This window comes from Triplophysa dalaica, chromosome 2 (genome assembly GCF_015846415.1).
Source record: "Triplophysa dalaica isolate WHDGS20190420 chromosome 2, ASM1584641v1, whole genome shotgun sequence".
Classification (NCBI taxonomy): Eukaryota; Metazoa; Chordata; class Actinopteri; order Cypriniformes; family Nemacheilidae; genus Triplophysa; species Triplophysa dalaica.
This window is the reverse complement of record NC_079543.1, coordinates 7502109-7520779: the sequence shown is the minus strand read 5'-3', so window position 1 is coordinate 7520779 and position 18671 is coordinate 7502109. Positions and strand designations below refer to the sequence as shown.

General features: G+C 36.1%; 1 protein-coding gene across 1 annotated transcript; it reads left to right on the top strand.

Annotated features, from left to right (window-relative positions):
- Positions 1-74: 74 nt before the first annotated feature.
- On the top strand, positions 75-11411 carry si:dkey-121b10.7 (heparan sulfate glucosamine 3-O-sulfotransferase 6). The gene is made up of 2 exons (XM_056733938.1): positions 75-624; positions 10167-11411. Exons 1-2 carry the CDS (start codon positions 137-139, stop codon positions 10783-10785), a joined length of 1107 nt encoding a protein of 368 aa, XP_056589916.1. The 5' UTR covers positions 75-136; the 3' UTR covers positions 10786-11411.
- Positions 11412-18671: the final 7260 nt, after the last annotated feature.

Sequence of the window (18671 nt, the reverse complement as noted above, 5' to 3'; positions counted from 1 at the left end):
AATGAATGGTTTGCTTTGTTAACAAAAATAGAAAGACCACTGCAAATGTATGGCATTGAGACAAAAACTGAACTTTTATCTAATACGGCATGATTCCCACGTTTAGCACATTATTTTTGGCGAAGCAAGGACACTCATGGGATGTTGGACAACGTGTTTCAACTTCGGACACCTGAAAGCCCACTCCAAGGTGTCTTTTTACTTTACCATGATCCTAATATTCACTTACTTATTTTACTGCCTCACTGGATACTGCGATTCCATGCCGAGTCCACTGTACGTCCATCAAAGCTTTAAAAGCAAACTTTATTCAATGAAAGGGAATAAACTTCAGCCGGACGCGCACTTGAACATCTCCATCGTCCGCGAACTCCCCGCGTCCGACGCGAAGGACTTGGAAGATGAGAAACTGCAAAGAGGTTTAGATTATAACACGTACAACAATCTTTCTGTATCAAACAACTTTGGGACCAAAGAATTTCCTCAGACGATTATTATCGGCGTGAAGAAGGGGGGAACGCGAGCGCTTCTGGAGTTCCTGCGCGTCCATCCAGATGTGAGAGCTGTGGGCGCAGAGCCGCACTTCTTCGACAGGCTCTATGAAAATGGTCTTCAATGGTACAGGTACGTCTGTTAAAATATCGTAACTATTCTTCAACATTTTTTTTACTCAGGTAAATAAATAATTATCTAAATCTCTTGATGATTTTGATTCTTGGTGAGAATGCCATTATATTTTTATTTGGTTACATAGAATCCTGTTGAGCTGTGATTAAGTTAACCACCTGATCTCCCGTTCGCCCAACTTCATTATATATAAGCAACAGTGCAGTCAAGGAGACGTGTGGTTGAAATGGTCGCCCGTATACTGTTTTTAGTTGAAAATTCTTAAATAAACTTTTGAATGAATGTGTTTTACTGAAGCGTATATCTGACGCGCTGTACAAATCACATGTTTGGACGCAAACATGTATGTCTTTATGTACCGCTAGTTCATTAACATCATCGCCCGTCAAACACCCGCCATGGCAAGACATTCAACCATCTACTAATAAATAGATGCATCGACTGTCTGTCATCCAGTTAGAAATCAAACGTGTAAGATGTGGACTATGTATGCTACTGCTAGGAAATAATTACAGTGAAATAAATCTGTCAACATCATATAAAATATTTGTAATAATCATGTTTAAAGATGTTATTTTTTTCATATGTATATCATGATTCCTCTTGCTGGTTTTGTTTCAATGTGTTGTGACTGCTATATGTCAACAAACCACCACTTTGATGGCTTTTTTAGTACAATTCTTGTCAACACCACGGGTAATCTGTCTGCAGATACGTATGACAGCTGGGCTATACTGCGCTTGCCAGCTGCGTTCTTGAAATGCGATGTTTGTCACAATATTATATAGGCTACTGTTGCATAGTAACGGTTTGCGTGCGCGTGCGGGAGATAGAGAGATCTAGGTTCGTCCTAAAGTAGGTATAGTTTTCGGTCAAACGTATAGGATGTAAATGCAATGAATGGATTTGACAATGACAGACCAAAGCATTGTTTTTAGTAATAGCCTACAGTTACTGTAATGAATAACTGTAATTCTAATTCTTCATCCTTTGAATGGAAAAATACATGGTTTTTGGCAATAGTGGAAAATCTTACTACAGAATATATGTCTTTTTGTATTTAAAATAGGTTGGAATAAAAAATGTATTCCAAAATAACCGAATTGTTACCAAATTCTTAATTTAGTATCACATCATTTAATAAAGAATCATAAATTAACATTTTATCATAGCAGATATTTATTCTGTATTATTCTTTATTATTTCAAAATAATTCTTTCAATACATAGCTGAAACCTTTCTACAAACCATTATAACCATTATAACATGTTCCTTAATTCTGTTGCCTAATCCATAAAATAATTCCTCCCCCACTTAGATCACTCTCTTCACTCCGGTAGCACCTTTTCATGACTCCATGAATCACTATGTGGAATAAAAGTCACTTTCCAATCAATAATCTGTGCAGACGTGCTGCGTATCGATTTTTTCCTTAACCAACTTTATTGCATGCAGGCACAGAGACAGTTAATTAACCTGTGCATATTCAATCTTGTTGACAAAATGCTGTTACTCTTTACAGTTTCAGACGTTCGTTTTTATGGTGCTCCAAGGTGCTTGATTATAAAGGTTTATGTTGTAAGACCAATATTTTATGTTCCATCCACCTGTCCATCCATCCATCCATCCCAAATGTCTATACAAAGTAAATATGATTAATAAATGGCTATAACAGTAAAGATTTACTTAACCGTAAATCTATACCTGATGGCAATGAATACGTTTCCATTTCTCATTACACATGCAGTTTAAATTTTAAAGCCATAAATTTCATGATTTCAAAGTGCTGATCTGACAGGCTTGATTTCCCATATGACCGGGTGTCTAACATTGTACTAACCATTGATCGATTGTGCTTGAGTGTGATGTTGTGGAAGGAACATCATGGCACATCACCATCGCTGTACGGAGACAGACGTGTTATCTATATCGGCACAACCTTATACTGTATGATAATGGAGAATAAGAGCTGGGTCATGTTTGTAAGAAGCCTTTAATGATAATCGTCCATGTTTTGAACAGAAAGATTTCTGATTAATAATCTTGGGCACAGATGTGTGAGTTACATAGCATCAGGGTGGGAAGTGTTTAACACTCACTCATTTAACAGCTGAGTAACTGTCCTTGAATAGTCCGTTGTGACAGCTGTTGTTTGGTGTGTAATATGCCATCATACGAGTTAGGTGCTAGATACGAGCAGTAACTTCTTGTTGTAACAATTGTTTGCTTTAATCATAATTAAACAAAGACTGCTAATGAACCAGAATGTCCCATCTGCATTTTTCTCATTTTTTGATAAATGGTCAAATTTCTTGCAAATTATTTTTGTGCCTTAAAGAAATTTTTATATTTCATAAGTTGCATAGATATGAAATGCAATCAATACATGATTTATATTGTTTGTTCCAGCATCTATTTAGATATTATTTGATTGTTAGATAAACTTTACACAAATACATAGAGATACAACAAAATATTTTGTCCTGAGGACATCAACCACTTGGCAAAGTCAGGTTGAGCGTTTACAGCAATGTTAAGTAATGTCAGCACTTTATTTTATATTGTATTCATGGACACAACTGTCTTTGCTATGCAATATAAACAAGTTTAGCTTTGTTCTGTGGTTGTTTTTTCTGTGTTTTTTGATGTGGCTAGCTAGATAATCAATTGCCAAGAGGCAACAAAATGCATCATCCAAATGTGGGTGTTGTGCTAGATCTCTGCACTCTTAAAAGTGTTCAGAAGTATTCAAAGGTATTTAGTGAAAAGGTCAAGACGTAATGACAACATACACAAATACTTACATTTTGAGGCCATTTGGGCACTTTCAACCTTTGCATGGATATTTTTTAAAATTAAAATATATAAAGTAAAACCATTATGATACTCAAAACAAATCATTTACAATGATGTTAAACACAAAAATACCAAACCATTGTTTTGGTCAACCAGAAATCATAAATAATTACAATAATACCCATATACCAGTATTGACAATGACTGTAATTTGAAACTTATGATTATCAAAATATTGTGTTAATATAAAACATGATAATTTTGTGAAGTAATCCACAACTGTTGAAAGTTCTACATTAACAGGTAACAAACTCTCTCTCTCTATCTCTCTCTCTATCTGTCTCTGCCTCCTTACTGGCCAATTCATTGACCAGAATGTTTTTATTTCATGTCCTGCTTGAACATGCCAAGTTACCATGAAACAATCTGATTAAATGGAGTTGTACTACTTGAGTTCTATGTAAGTTTATATACATACTTCTGAATTGTCGTGTGGCTTTAAATGGCATTTTGTGGACAGTCTACCAATGTAAGATTATGTAATTTGCATTTATTGAACTGTTGAATAAATGTATAAAACGTAAATTTAAAAAACAAATGTAGAAAAAAGTAGTTGAATCTTACAATACAGTACAACAATAATTTGGGGTTATAGCATTAAGTACCAAGCAGGAAAGAAAGAGTCTTCCATCCAATTATACATTAAAGCTACGTTCAGACTGTCAGTTCCAATACAATACCGCATATCTGATTGAAATCCGACCATATTTAGAAAGTGTGAACTGCAAAAAATCACATGAAATCCCCAAAATTATATTCTTATAATTCTGTTTCAGGCTACATTCATGTGGTTTGAAATCCTATTCAAATCGCATTTCTATAATCCGTTTCAGTCTGAGTACTCAGATCAGATTTGAGTAGCTTTTGTCATACCTTACATTCTCGCGCTACCTGAAACATCTAATTGAAACGTATACTGGCACGTCAGACGTCTTTGCATATATAAGGCTGCTATGTTGTTGTCTGTGTGCTGGAGGACACGCAAGCACTGAATAAAGTCATGCATACCAGCTTAATACACTTCAGCAGCAGGTTCATTAGATAAGGTAATGCATGAAGTTTAACACTCCCTGTCGTTGCCATAGAAACCAAATCAGAAATTGCAAAAAATGAGAAAGCACCACGGTTCACTCAAATTGGATCTGAACAGTTGCTATACACAGTGTGGAAAATCAATCATTTAAGTTCAATCGGATCGGCACAAAAATCGGATTTGAGGTGACAGTCTGAACAAAGCCTAATTCAGCTTTAGCTTTCATGTATAGCAGAAGATTTGAGATTTTTCACACAGCTGCAGACAGTTTTCTGTTCAGAGTTCTGTTATTGACTGTTAAACTGCACAAACGTTGGGGCTTTTAACCCAGCCAGGGATGTGGTTTCCTCCAGACCCGTCTAAAAGCTTCATTATGCTCCTACGCTCTCCATATTGAGTCAGTTAAAATTCTGTTTGGTGCATATATGAACCGTTCTGCACTTACTGTTACATTACTTTGTTACATCTGTTTTATAAATCGACTCATGTTCTATGGCCTTTAGATTAGTAAGCATTTACAAATTTGGCGCACAAATACAGGACCAATAGCAACATACACCACCATCTTTTTTATTATGAAATATTTAATTGAGTAAATACTATGGCAACTATTTCTTTATATTGTAATCTGTTGATGCCAGGTCCTTGTGGGAATTTGGAAATATCCTGAAATGTAGATAGAGATACAAAAACTGGACTTGTGCATGTCCTTATCTGTTATGTCCCTTCTAATGCAAAACACATTAAAATGAGTGCCGAAGAAACACTTTTATAGGCTAAATAAATAAAAATCACTATGCTTTACTGAAAAACTACGATGTAGGTAGAACATCCATTTGGCTGTTATGTTTTCCCATGTCAATAATATTTCAAAGCACTACACGCTAAAAATTAAGTAATCTCTATTCCAGTCCTCTAGTGAAAAGAAGCTAATGCATAGCCCATTTTTTAAAGGTTATTTGTATTTGTATCTGTGTAAAAATATAATAATATAAACTTATTACAAATTCAAATTCAAAATTAAAGACATGACATGACATCAAAACAAGAAAATTATAAATTACAAGGTATCTTAAAGTGAGTATTAATAGTGATTTACATATCTTGAAATGCAAGTCCTGAAACAATTCAACATTCCTGGAACAAATCAGATTTCATGATGCTTCATTTTGTTTATGAAATTCTCTTCCTGTTTGTGAGATCTTCCATCCTGTCGTGTCCTGTTGTTGTGTCTGAACCTGTATGTTTCAAAGATAATGTCTGATCATTTTAGCCAGATAATTATTTGGAAGTTGGAAACGGAAGCACATCCGTTCTGATATTGAGGCTAATTGGAATTAAAATCAACATAGTATCAAAATAGAAATGCTGACTTTTTCTTAGCTTTTTAAGAGTTAATTTTGGTATGCAAATCTATTTTTCACAATCTATTTTTTTCTGATCAATAAACCACACCTTACATGCTTTCTTTTGTGAATATTCTGTTTTAAGTTCAACAAGTGTCAAACCCTCTTGCTAAAAATAGGTATGGGACTGTTTGATAATTCTCCAGATAAAGACCACACGCAACTGGCTGCTCGACTACAGTTGTTAACCAGCAGATAAGGTTGTAGCGAAGCCTGCTTTACAGGACTTGTTGCATTTAAAGGGAAGACTTTAAAATATTTAAATATGACTGTTGCTGTATGTTTCTACTATTGTCTTTTCATCTTTGGGTGTGGTCAGCCAACTGCCGGTTCACAGATAAACCCGGCATCACAGATTTTCCCACATGATAGTGGGGGCAGAAGGGTCATTAGTTCCTCTCTCGCTCGTGCACACACACATCTGTAATCCCTAAACTCCAGCACGCTCCCCTTCTCTGATTGGCGGCTAGTTTGTTTCCTGTCATTGCAGGACTCTTTCAAGGAAGTAAGCATTGACCCCTTGGTTTCCTGCATCACCACACATGTGGGCACTCACCCACACACACCTTATATCTTCAAAACTTTTAGATATTGAAGTCTTGAATGAGACCGTCTCTCAGGTGGCCACAATGAACATATATTTTAACTAACTCATATTTTACTTTATTTTTTAGAAGAGAAAGTTAGTCGGTCCATCAGAAACTTCTCATTTAGTACAAGATGTCATTTATGTCTTTCTAAAGTGTAAACTTTCTCTCAGATGTTGGTCATAAAATTCCATTAGAAAACTGAGAGGGAGAGAAATATCTACTGTTTTAGGGAATTTGTCTTATTTTGAGAAGGATGGGAGCTGTTGCGCTCCATTTAATCGTATTGCCAAAATACGTGATTTTTCTCTCATGCTTGCCTGTTTTTCTTTACTGTCCCTGCATGTTTAAGCAGTTTTATGTCAGGGATTCTTCTTGTTTCCCACCGACTTCTAATTGCTTTCCACAGTTTCTGGTAGCTTCCATTTGCCTCAGTAATGACAAGCCTGTATTCTCGCTGCACCCTAAATAAGAAGGTCCTGCTGTATATATTATAGGTTGCTTGTGTAAAAACATGTGACAATAGTCCCACAGCAGGATATTTCTGCAGTTCAGTGCAGTTTGTGTGAAAGTTTTAGCACAAACAACTATTGTATATTTGTAATAAAAAAAATTAGATTGAGAAAATGAGAATAAGAATTGCTTAAATTCAATCGAGATGTTAGTTTATTATTATGCCATAATTTAGATTTTTGTCATTTAACATTTTGTGATATTTATTCTAGTTTTAGGAGGAGCACTTAAAAAAGGAAACTTAAAAATACACTATAACCCTAAACAATTTTCTTTCCTAATTCAGATGTTCACTTGTTTTTCCTAACACCTTTATTTTCAACTTATCTTCAAAACGAAATACTTTTTTTTTTTTAGTTACACTTAGTTACACAACAAACAAAACTGCAACATTTTGGAGCCATATACCCCTTTAGCTTAATACTACAAGATACTCACTCATTTCAGGCCCATGGTAAGCTCCTAATAGAGAACAAAACTTCCTGTCTGACTCATTGCTGCCAGATGTGCCACAGATCTGTATGGTAACATCTCGGGTCACTGGTTATGGGCTCAAGGGGGTGTTGTGTCTGGAGGTTTGATATACTTGTAGGCCTATCCTGTTTTGAATTTAAAGATCCTGCTCCGGTATTATATGTATATACAAACAGCTAAGAGGAAGGTTATGGAGAATGAGCTTGTGTTTGTTTGTGTTGTGTAACTCAGGCGTGACTTGTTTGTGCCTTTGTTTGCATTTTGATTGTTAGATAAACTTTACACAAATACATAGAGATACAATGGAAATGACCGTAGTGCATTTAACAGGGAAACCATACACATTGTTAATATGTCAGCAATGTTCCATAAATATATTTTTACAAAATATAAAGTTTTGATCAAATTCTTCTTATTTTTTATATATTTTATTACTACATTGGATCTCAATATATACAGAAGATCTCAAATATATGATTCTTCCCAAAATACATCTGCTTGTTTAGCCTTTGATGATACAGCATAGAAGTCTGACAAGATTTTCATTTTTAGGTGTAGTATTTCTTCAATAGATCAAGCATGCGTTAACTGATGGGCCTGTAATCGGACATTTCAGCACCAGGCCAACCGTATCCATTCTTTCTGTATCAGTTAACAAATGTAAATCATTGCCAGGTTCTTAGCTGATAAACTTATGCGTGCTCCAGGCTAACATTCCCCCACCCCAGATGCTAACTGCTTATGTTACGCTACGTGTGATCAAAACAAACAGCATGGACGCAGATGATTCGTCGCCCTGGCAACTGTGCAGGTAGCAACAGCCGCTGCCTTTGAACCCACCTGATGAAGGGAAAACACACGATCGACGGTGAAAGACATTTTGGAAACCTGCACAAAATGAGCTGAAAGACTATATCTCACTACACAGACTTAGATTTGGAGATTAAATAGATGGATCTGAGAGTGTGTGGGCCATCGGTGTGGCTGGAGAAAAGGCCAGTGATTTGCCCATCTCCCCAATATAAACATGATGTCACCAGACAGTGAATATGCCATTATGGCTTCCATTAGCTTGATTACCCTAAATTAAACACACACTTAGCCATGTGTACCTAACAGATGCTGCTTACAGTTTGGATGAAGAGCTGGGAATGACAGCGTGATCATTAACCATGACACCACATCCTTGCAAAAAAGCCATAGAGAACATCTTTCGTGAAAAATACTTTTGTACTCAATATTGACCACCTCTGTCAAGCTTTACTCTTATTTGCCATTTGATTTAAATGCTATAGAGCATTTTGCGAGATGTAAACAACGCTGGTCCAGAAACAGGTCTGTATTGTTTACATCTTGCAAAATGGTCCCTAGTATAATATAATGTAATGTTATATAATATTAAAATTCATCCTATTTCAATATCAGCAGGCTGTTGTCAGTGGGATTTATTAAATCCTTGCCTTCATGGTCAATGTGAGAAGAAGAAGGTTCTCTTGGAGAAATATAATTCTTATTAGACCTCAGTAGCCTCATGGCAGAAATGATGGGCAACCTCAAAGTAGGAGTTTTACAAAAGCAGACCAGTTGATTTGCTACACATGTTCTCTGTTGAAATAATGAAATCTTTTCAGTTAATTCTAGAGCTATAAAACATTTATACGGCTAAAAATATATATTTTTCTATGCATAAAGAAGATTAATAGCTGTTTCTGTTTATTTTTAATACACATTATAAAAACTTTGATATTTAATAAAATGCTATGAACTATAAATTTAAAGGAATGAAAGGAAACTGACCTAAGATCAGTTTTGATGGATTCTTGTGGACATTGGCGGTCTGTTCCGAGTGTGGGAGGCCACATACTCTGCTGCCTACACTGCATTCGTTCCGCTTTGTGGTAAAATCTTCTCATTTGTGCTGATTTAGGATCAGCGTCCAATACTGTAGCCGAGCATACATTTTATAGGGCACTCGCAAAACTGATCTCAGGTCAGCCTAAAAGAGACTTGAAGAGATCAAGACGTTCTGGGGAGAAAGCCCATCAGGAAATGACTGCTAAGAGCTATTATGGTTTTGATCTCTTTTTTTACAGCAACTTGCTGACATTTTTTCACAAGGTTACTTTTAAACGAAGTCAACGTTTGTATATTGAAAAACATTTTATACTTTGCATTACTCGGAATGGAGAGTGAATCAAGGTCGACCTCATTGTAGAATTGCTTATTTTGTCTGATAATAAAAGAACATCTTTTGTCCTATTGAAGTGAAACTAAAACGTGCCAACACTTCATCTCCTTGAAACAGCTGAAATGGTGTAATTATAATGTCTCCAGAGTCTCTTCTAATAAAGTTTCCTTTTTGCATGTGGCATTCCTGCCTAAAATTTCCGTTTTGTTCATTTTGTCTGGCTGAGAGTTTGGCTTTTTTGTGGTGTTAGGTAAGGTATTATGAATCAGAAACGAATGGGCAAATTTAGTTATTAAGTGAAAAAATCACTGAAATGCTGCTGCATATACCATTGAAGTCATTGTCAAGTATGTCAGTTCACGACAAAAATTCCAACTCCACAAATTGGAACTTGGAACAAAAACCACCTTTTCTTGCTTTACATTCGGCAAAATTTTAAATGAGAATATTCTGACGGTAATTTTCTCTTTCTCGTTCCGCAGGAACCTAATGCCTCGAACCTTAGAAGGCCAGATCACCATAGAGAAGACCCCCAGCTACTTCATCACACATGAAGCCCCGCACCGTGTCTTTTCCATGAGTCGTGCCACCAAACTCATCGTGGTGGTCCGCGACCCCGTGACCCGGGCCGTATCAGACTACACTCAGACTCTGACTAAAAACCCTGGTCTGCCAACTTTTCAGAACCTTGTCTTCAAGAACTCCAGCACTGGTCTGATTGACACTTCCTGGAGCGCTGTTAGGATCGGAATCTATGCAAAACACCTAGAGAACTGGCTCAGGTATTTCCCGCTCTCCCAGTTTCTTTTCGTGAGCGGAGAGAAGCTCGTCACAGACCCTGCAGGAGAAATGGGCCGGGTGCAGGACTTTTTGGGTCTTAAACGGGTGGTAACCAACAAGCACTTCTACTTCAACCAGACAAAAGGCTTCCCTTGCCTGAAAAAGCCAGAAGGGAGTAACAGACCACGATGCTTGGGGAAATCTAAAGGAAGACCTCATCCACACATACCATCGGAGGTGCTCCAGAGACTCAGGGAATTCTACAAACCTTTTAACCTGAAGTTCTACCAGATGACAGGACAAGACTTTGGCTGGGACTGAAGACTTCAAGGACATTTCATCATAATACAGTGGTTTCAACACTAGAATTGGGATTTGTTTTGAGTGTATTAGCAAACTTTATTCAGAACCACAGAAAATTATTTAAAGGGGTCATATGGCATTTTTGGAATACGTGTTTTTTTGTGTCTTTGGTTTGTTATCAGTTGCCCAAGCATGTATTAGACACTTAAAATTCCAAAAATTAGTTTGAGAACAAAAGATGCGTTCTATCTTAAAGCGAACAGACCTCCCTGAAACGCCTCCCTAAAATTACTTTGGAACCTGATGTTCCACATATGGTATTTCCATCAGACAAAAGTTTTTCTTGCAGTGTTCGACCAATCACTACACACTGGTTAACTGTCCAATCATACCACACCCTGCTTTTCAGAGCGATTAGCTTTGTAAAAATCTGTGTGTTACAGAGAAGTGGGGCAAAGAGGAAATACAAACATGAAAGCAAACACTTCATATTCTTCACAGTATACTGAAATATAGATCAAACCATATTAAAGTTATTAAAGTTGATCAGTCAGTTGCAGTGAGTCTGTTTTGTCTTCGTTTTTGTTTTTTGATGATACTTAAAACAGATATATTAATCATGCTGCTGTCCCTTTAAGAGCTAGCGCACGGATCCCATGCTTTTTCCTCCCCCACTTTTTTCATTTACAGCTAAATATAATGGATTTATCAACTTAAAATGGAGCCTATTTGCTAAATAATAACATAAAATAAGTTAAATTGGTTCAACTTGCGTCAAGAGAATAGACTTTGAATTGGAGCTTTTCTCAACGCGACGCCTCTTGTTCGGTGTGCTACTCCGTTAACTTAGATGCTGCTTTGTTTGTTTACGTTGCACTGAAAGCCCAACTGTCACCGCTACGGCCTTGTTTTGAATGTACATGTAAGATTGGCTGTTTGGTCTCCGTGCCATAATTAATCTACTTTGTGTCGTTGCCTCCGTGTCTCTGATAAGCACGGCTCTTAAAGCTGGTGCACCGCTGGTGTAACTTAGTTTTTATTTTGTGCAAGTTGCAATGTTTCCATTCCGTGCAACAGAAACATGCGGTGTAATGGAGCCTTTACAATGAATTAACCGAGATGTTTTTACACACGGTTAATAGTGAACCTCGGTAATCGCTGCATCTGTAGTACTATGACCCCTTTAATTAACACAAGGCCTTCATTCATATGCACTCATTTCTCTTGACATCAACAGAAGTGATGTACTGCAACATATTTGTGTGTAATAATTTGCTTTTTAATGTATTTATGTTCCTTTTGTGTTTTTTCATGACAGCTTTCATTTAAAAACAAAATACCAGCTCTGTGTATGTCCGCTGTTTGAACGCTCATTTATTTTACAAGCCCATAATGATATAGCTCAAAACATTTGTTCTCAATTTATTGCTGCAAAAAAGAGCAGAATCTTGGATGTTCTCATTTAACCACTGTTATATAACAGACAAGAGACACAGAGGATAGATAAAGAATAGGAAAGAGAGACAGAGAGAGAGAAGCAATATTTATATTCCAACACTCATGAAAGGCCAATTGTTTGTAATAATGATTGATGATTTTTCCAATAAGCACTCAAGTAATTTATAGTTTTCCAATATATTTTCTTTTATTTCATTTTCTGAGGATCATCAGAAACAATGTTATAAGAAATGTTATACAGGGATTAATACTGGACTATGCATTTTTCATATGCAAATATCTGTTGACTGTTGACTGCTGACTGTTGTCTGTAAAAATGCTATTATTTATATTTATGAATGTAAATAATTTAAAAACATTTAATTGTGTTCTCTTTTTTATTTATTAGTGAATCATTGTATAATATTAATACCAGCAAGTAGTCATTTTTCTGCAAACATTAAAATAATGTGAAAACACAATATCGTGATTTATTTTCCAAAACTAGATTTAGTGAATTCAAAGCCACCTTTAGCACGGCTAATTCAAACTAATCTAAAACTTTAGCCTCCTAAAGAAATAACAGAGAAAACTATCAACATCATCAAGACTAAATTAAGGCTTTCTGTCTACAAGGGTCATAGAGACCTTTTAGGTGGTCAACTTTGAACTTTGACCCCTGGTTGATCCCCATGACAGATCATATTAAAGCTCCACCAGAGTGGGCCACACAGACACCTTCGCCACTGCATTAATGTTACCAATCTGGAGACGGCCTCCTGATTCCAAAAATATATCAAAATCAATAACTGTCTGTTTAAGTTTATAGTTTTACTGCTGGGTTCTGTCACCCTGTTCATCCTCCGTCATCATGATTTAACCCGGACTGACTGTGGCTCAATTACGAAATCTCATCAAATCTTATTTAATGGTGATGGTTGAATGTGTCCTCTATGAGTTTAATTGAAGATTTCATACCAACAACATTTTTTTACAATACAGTAAACAGAGTTTTAACATGGTTGGTACACATACAGTAGACAAATTTTTCACACTATTGGCTACAGAAGATATTTTAAAAACACCTGATGATCAGGACTGATATAAACCGTCAATCAAAAAACCTCAGGAAAACGCAATAAATAAGTGCTCTATAGAAAATAATAAGAAACATAACCAGTTTGATGTTCAATATTAATTGTCATTATATGGGTTAATAATAGCATTCAGTTAAACCTGACATTGCTAGTGAGAAGTAGCTGTTAGGGTGCTAGGTATTTTTTTGCTCAGTAGTTGAAACCATAACCTGGTACAGTCTCTTAGGAGATGGCGAATGGGTAGGACATAAACAACATGACAACTCAACTTCATTGCTAACAAACACATCAGATAGTTAATGTTTGCCAGTTTTCAATGAAATAAACATTCAGGATTATTCAGGGTCGGTGGATCTGTATCGGGAGAGAAAGTTTGTATCGGTGCATCTATAGACAGTTTCTTTGGACGTGAGCGCCTGACCCCCAGTTAACTTCTGGTCTGTGTTTGGCTAGTGTCTAATAATATTATATAATACAACTTTTTATATTTATTTAATTTATATTAATATTAATTTGTATTATCATTTTACTGTATCATAGTTGTATTAAATAAAAGATTTGTTGAATTTTGTTGTATGTTGATTTTATTAAATAAACAATTTTGTTGAAGGGATCCTGTAGTTTGGTCGGATTTAAAGAAACAGTTTAGTCTCACAGTCGTAATTCGAATATATTTCTTTTGATAGTTATCAGGATTAGTCTACAGGCTCTCTATTGTTTATGAATGTGTACTGGAAGTTCAGTTGGGGTCATAAAAGTGTGCATGCGGAGCAACGTTTGTTTATGTTGTTAAGATGAAACTGTCTATATAGTTCTGGGCTGCACTTTATTTTACAGTACGTGTACTTACAGTGTACTTACCTAAGAAAGTACTGAGTAGTATAAGTTAACTAAATGGTATAAGTTTCGATATAGGGGTTAGTTCAGGGTTAGTACCTAGTTATTACCCAGTTATTTTATTTACTGTTATAAGTACATAATATGTACATGGGAAACAAAGTACCAACATTTTTGTATTTAAGAAAAATAACAAGGATCTTAATTGCAAGGTAACACAATACATTAAGATGGGTATTTACACTTTGTACACATTCTCGGTGTCAATTATTATTTGTTATTTTTGACATTAAAATGTTAAATCATCTTTATACTATACTAAGTATAAGATATTCATTATGATTTTCGTATCTGAAATGTCCATAATCTCTATACAATGCACTAGTAACTAAAACATGGCATGTACTGTATGGTCTGTATGGACGAATTGTCGAATTGGTCCCCCCATAAGACTTATCTTTGGTTGGGGTTAGTCTCGCAATATACGATTTATAAAGAATCCAAAATATATTTGATAATAATATGCATGAATTGTATAATATATACTATTTATTAAAAACAGGCTTACATAAAAGAACAGGCGTCTTTTACTGTATTTTGGATCAAATCAATTCAGGCTTGGTGAACAGAAATGACTTTTAAATAATTCTAACATTATTTACCAATGTAGCATTTACTATTTTCCCTAAAAACAACTGGATAATTGAAACTTTGTGATAATAATGTTTGTTCAAAAGATTTGTTTGAATGCAAGAAACTAGTTTAATAGATATTAAAAATACAAATTGTAACAAGACCGGCTGTCCGTCTGTTTGTTGTAGAAGCTTTCTCTTCCCGACTGTGAGTTTGAGTTTATTATTTTCCATTTTTTAGCTGAAGTTAGCTTCAACGGAGCGACGCAATCAAGCAGTCATGTTAATGATGTCCTGCACTTAGCGGTCTTTAGAAATGGGGCAGGGGGTTTCAAATTTAAAGAGGAATGACAACTAGCCCATTAACAATAATAAATAATTAATTATCCATTGCATGAATTTAATCCCATTTGTCATTATAATTTTTACTTTAAAAATATCTGAGGGATCCCCCCAGCCCCCCTTCAATTCGAGCACTGGTCTTTAATGAAAACAAATGTTCTCTAACAAATAAAAAGTTTGGGCCCAGGAAGTTATCTTTAATAGTGAGTTATCTCTTTCTGTTCTTCAGAGACTTTAGGTTCTTTGTAAAGATGGACCACGGGCTGATATTTAAGTACTCGGTCGAATTAAAGAATACTTAGTTGGCCTGAGGAGAAGAAAAAGATCTTCATTTTAGATCATTGCTCCAGGAATCAACACCCAAGAAAAATAAACCTGCTATTTCTGAGAGGAAACATAAGCCCGTCCTCTTCTCCTTTCTACTGAAATGGACTTGAGGAATGTCTTTGAGTGCTTCTCACTTGTAAAGTCTTCTTTGTATCCCAGTGGCCACTACCAAATACTGGAAAGCCGAGATCTTCCCCCGTTCTCCAGCTGACTGCGCGCATTCACATGCAAACACATTCTGGTTTGGCCTGTTCATCTCAACAGCCTCTGTGTGTGTGTTTCATGATGCCTGATGTTCAATCTGGCCTTCTTTCCTCTCAGAGTCTTGGATTAAAGAGGGATTATACCAGTGCTAAAATCTAATTCAGATTAAATCTTTTCACGCCTGAATCAAAAAACATCCATTGACCTAGAAACTAAAGGTCAAGTTTTAGTATTCATGTGGCACAGAGCCTCTTAAATACCTAAAGCTGTGGATATTCCTGATGTAAGATGCACAAAAGCTTGGCTTTGGAAGAAAACAACTTTCTCTCAGTTTCAGTTAAAAATCACAACACGGTGGATCATTAATAGGTCGTTACTATGTCCAAGATGAAGAAAAATACAACACTATAAAAATCCATTAAAGAAGAATTGCACATTTTCTGGCAGTTTGGACTACAGAAACATACAGAAAAATATGTTTTTAGATTTATTAAGTCTCTTGTTTTTTTGTGTGCCCAGTCTGCGGCTCAAACCTGCGGCTCAAACCTATGCTTTTAGTCATTTAGTAGACGCTTTTATCCAAAGCGACTTACAGGTGGGATAAGCAATGGAAGCAATTGGGACAGCATAAGTACAACAAAAGCATAAGTCCAATAAAAAAAGACCACAATGTGGTCTCATATAACCTAACACAGTATACAGAGCTAAGTGAGAGATTTTTTTATTTTTATTTTTTTAAGAGTAGAGAAGAAATAGAAGTCAGAACTGATCAGTCAGGTGTTGACGGAAGAGATGTGTTTTCACACGTTTCTTAAAGATGGCTACAGAATCTGCAGATCATTCCACATAGGTGGAACCAATACGGAGAAGGTTCGTGAGAGAGATTTTTTACCTTGACCACAAGATGTCGGTTGTTTGCAGACCGTAGGGATCTGGCGGGTACACATGTCTGTATTAGCGAGTGAAGATAAGGGGGTGCCGAACCACTGGTGGTCTTGTAGGCCAGGAGCAGAGTCTTGAATTTGATGCAAGCGACTATAGGTAAATTGTAAATTTGCAGACCTTCTCTGTTATTGTACTTTATTTAACTGTATTTAAAAAAAAGACTTTGTAACCAATTTTAAATCTTACGGCAACAGGTCCACCAGAAATATACCTTAAAATGATCAGTTTTCATATGAAATACATGTGTTTCATGTTCTATTTTTTTCCTATGAATTGAAGGTTTTTGACTGGAATTCAAAAATATGTGTAAAATGAACTTCAAATAAAATATTCATTTTGATCACAACTGCACTTTTCTCAGGCATATAAAGAATTTTATTGAGGATGTGCTGAGTAAAGACAATATAGCTTGATTGATGGACAAATTGTCACATGCACATCCAGTGTCCCAGTTACGGATATGCCATGCCGAAACAATATCAAACACACAAACATGTTTTCCAAAACATTGCTGTGTACCACAACCACTTGATTCTTCTGTCCTTCACGGGGGTCTGACAGATTCATGCTGACCTCTGAAGTCAGAGGGGAAAGTTCATTCCTAACCTGACTCACTGATAGACATCACTCATGTCCTCTTTACATGCTATTCTGAGTGTGGCCCTCGGCTCCCTGTTTGTGAAGTTTGCTAAATATCATGAATTATTAAAAGACGTAGTCCAACATTGGGTTTCAGAGGAAGCCTTCAGCAACTCAAGAATAGTGACCATGAAGTGATCAAAAGTGTATACCATGAATGCACTTTGAGTGGACGGAGGCGAATACATAAAAGTTGTCATCATTTGCTCTTAAGCAGTACTCTCAACCCTGGACGGTCAGCAGTATATATTTTGGATGCCTCTCTGATCATTTTCAACTTTTCAATTCATTATCGAAGCTCTCCAAGAGACATCCAAACCTGTATAGTGTGGGTAGTCAACGATCTTATACAACTATCCAAGAACAACATTGTACATGCCACACATGTGTTGAAGTGAAAAGAATTAAATACAGATGCAGAAAAAACTGCACTGTTGTTTCTGTGTACTTTTAGTACTTTGCTTTGCAGTTGCTTTTGTTCAAAAATCTGAGATTTCTGTATGATTCAAGTTTTAGTTTGAGTGGGCGGGTAGCCAGCTATAAATCAGCACAGGGGTTTGTATCTCTGGGAGAGAGCCAACTGTTGACCCTTGACCTCTCTTGTTAGACCTGACATTGCTAGTGAGAAGTCACTGTTAGGGTTCGATTTATCCTCAGTAGCTGAAACCGTCACCTGGTACAGTCTCTTAGGAGATGGCGAAAGGATAGGACACAACAACATGACAACTCAACTTCATTTCTAACATACAACACATCAGATATTAATGTGTTCCATTTTTCAATGAAATAAAATATAAAATCATTATAGTGCTTCATTTCTTAAAACTATGTAGTGCAGCAACATTGATATGACTAATGGGTACACAGAGACTTATTCAAAAACAATTCTGACACATTTCACCTTGAACATACTCTAGTTACTACTTCCAAAAGAAAAAAATCTCTTCGCTATGTTTCCAAACTGTTTTAAAATCCTATGACTCATTTGCTTCATCCGTTTTATTGGATCTGGCTCCACACAGATTTGAGTAGCCGCTTCTGACCAAAGCCAGAAAAAGTATTTCCAAAATGGGAGGGTTAAGCCTTTCCTTTTCAACACTCTATAAAGGCTCCAGCTACATTATGATCAGGTCACCAGAGCTGAAGTCTGGATCCGAAAATGGAACTTATGACAATTATTTCAAGTCACTCTTAGAAGCAGACCTATTTTGGAACCGGTTGCATTTCCATGTTGTCTTCCAATTAACAGTCATAAATCAGTTCCTACAATCAAACATGTGAGATACTTCAGGCAGGATGTTTTTCATTCTCAAAACATTTTATGTGTTTTGAGAAAAAACAATTACACTGTTTAAGTTTTGATGTGTAGAAAACACATTCCGTACCGGGGTGTAGTTGCACACCGAACATCTATAATCAAAATTACCTGACAACAAAGTAAAAC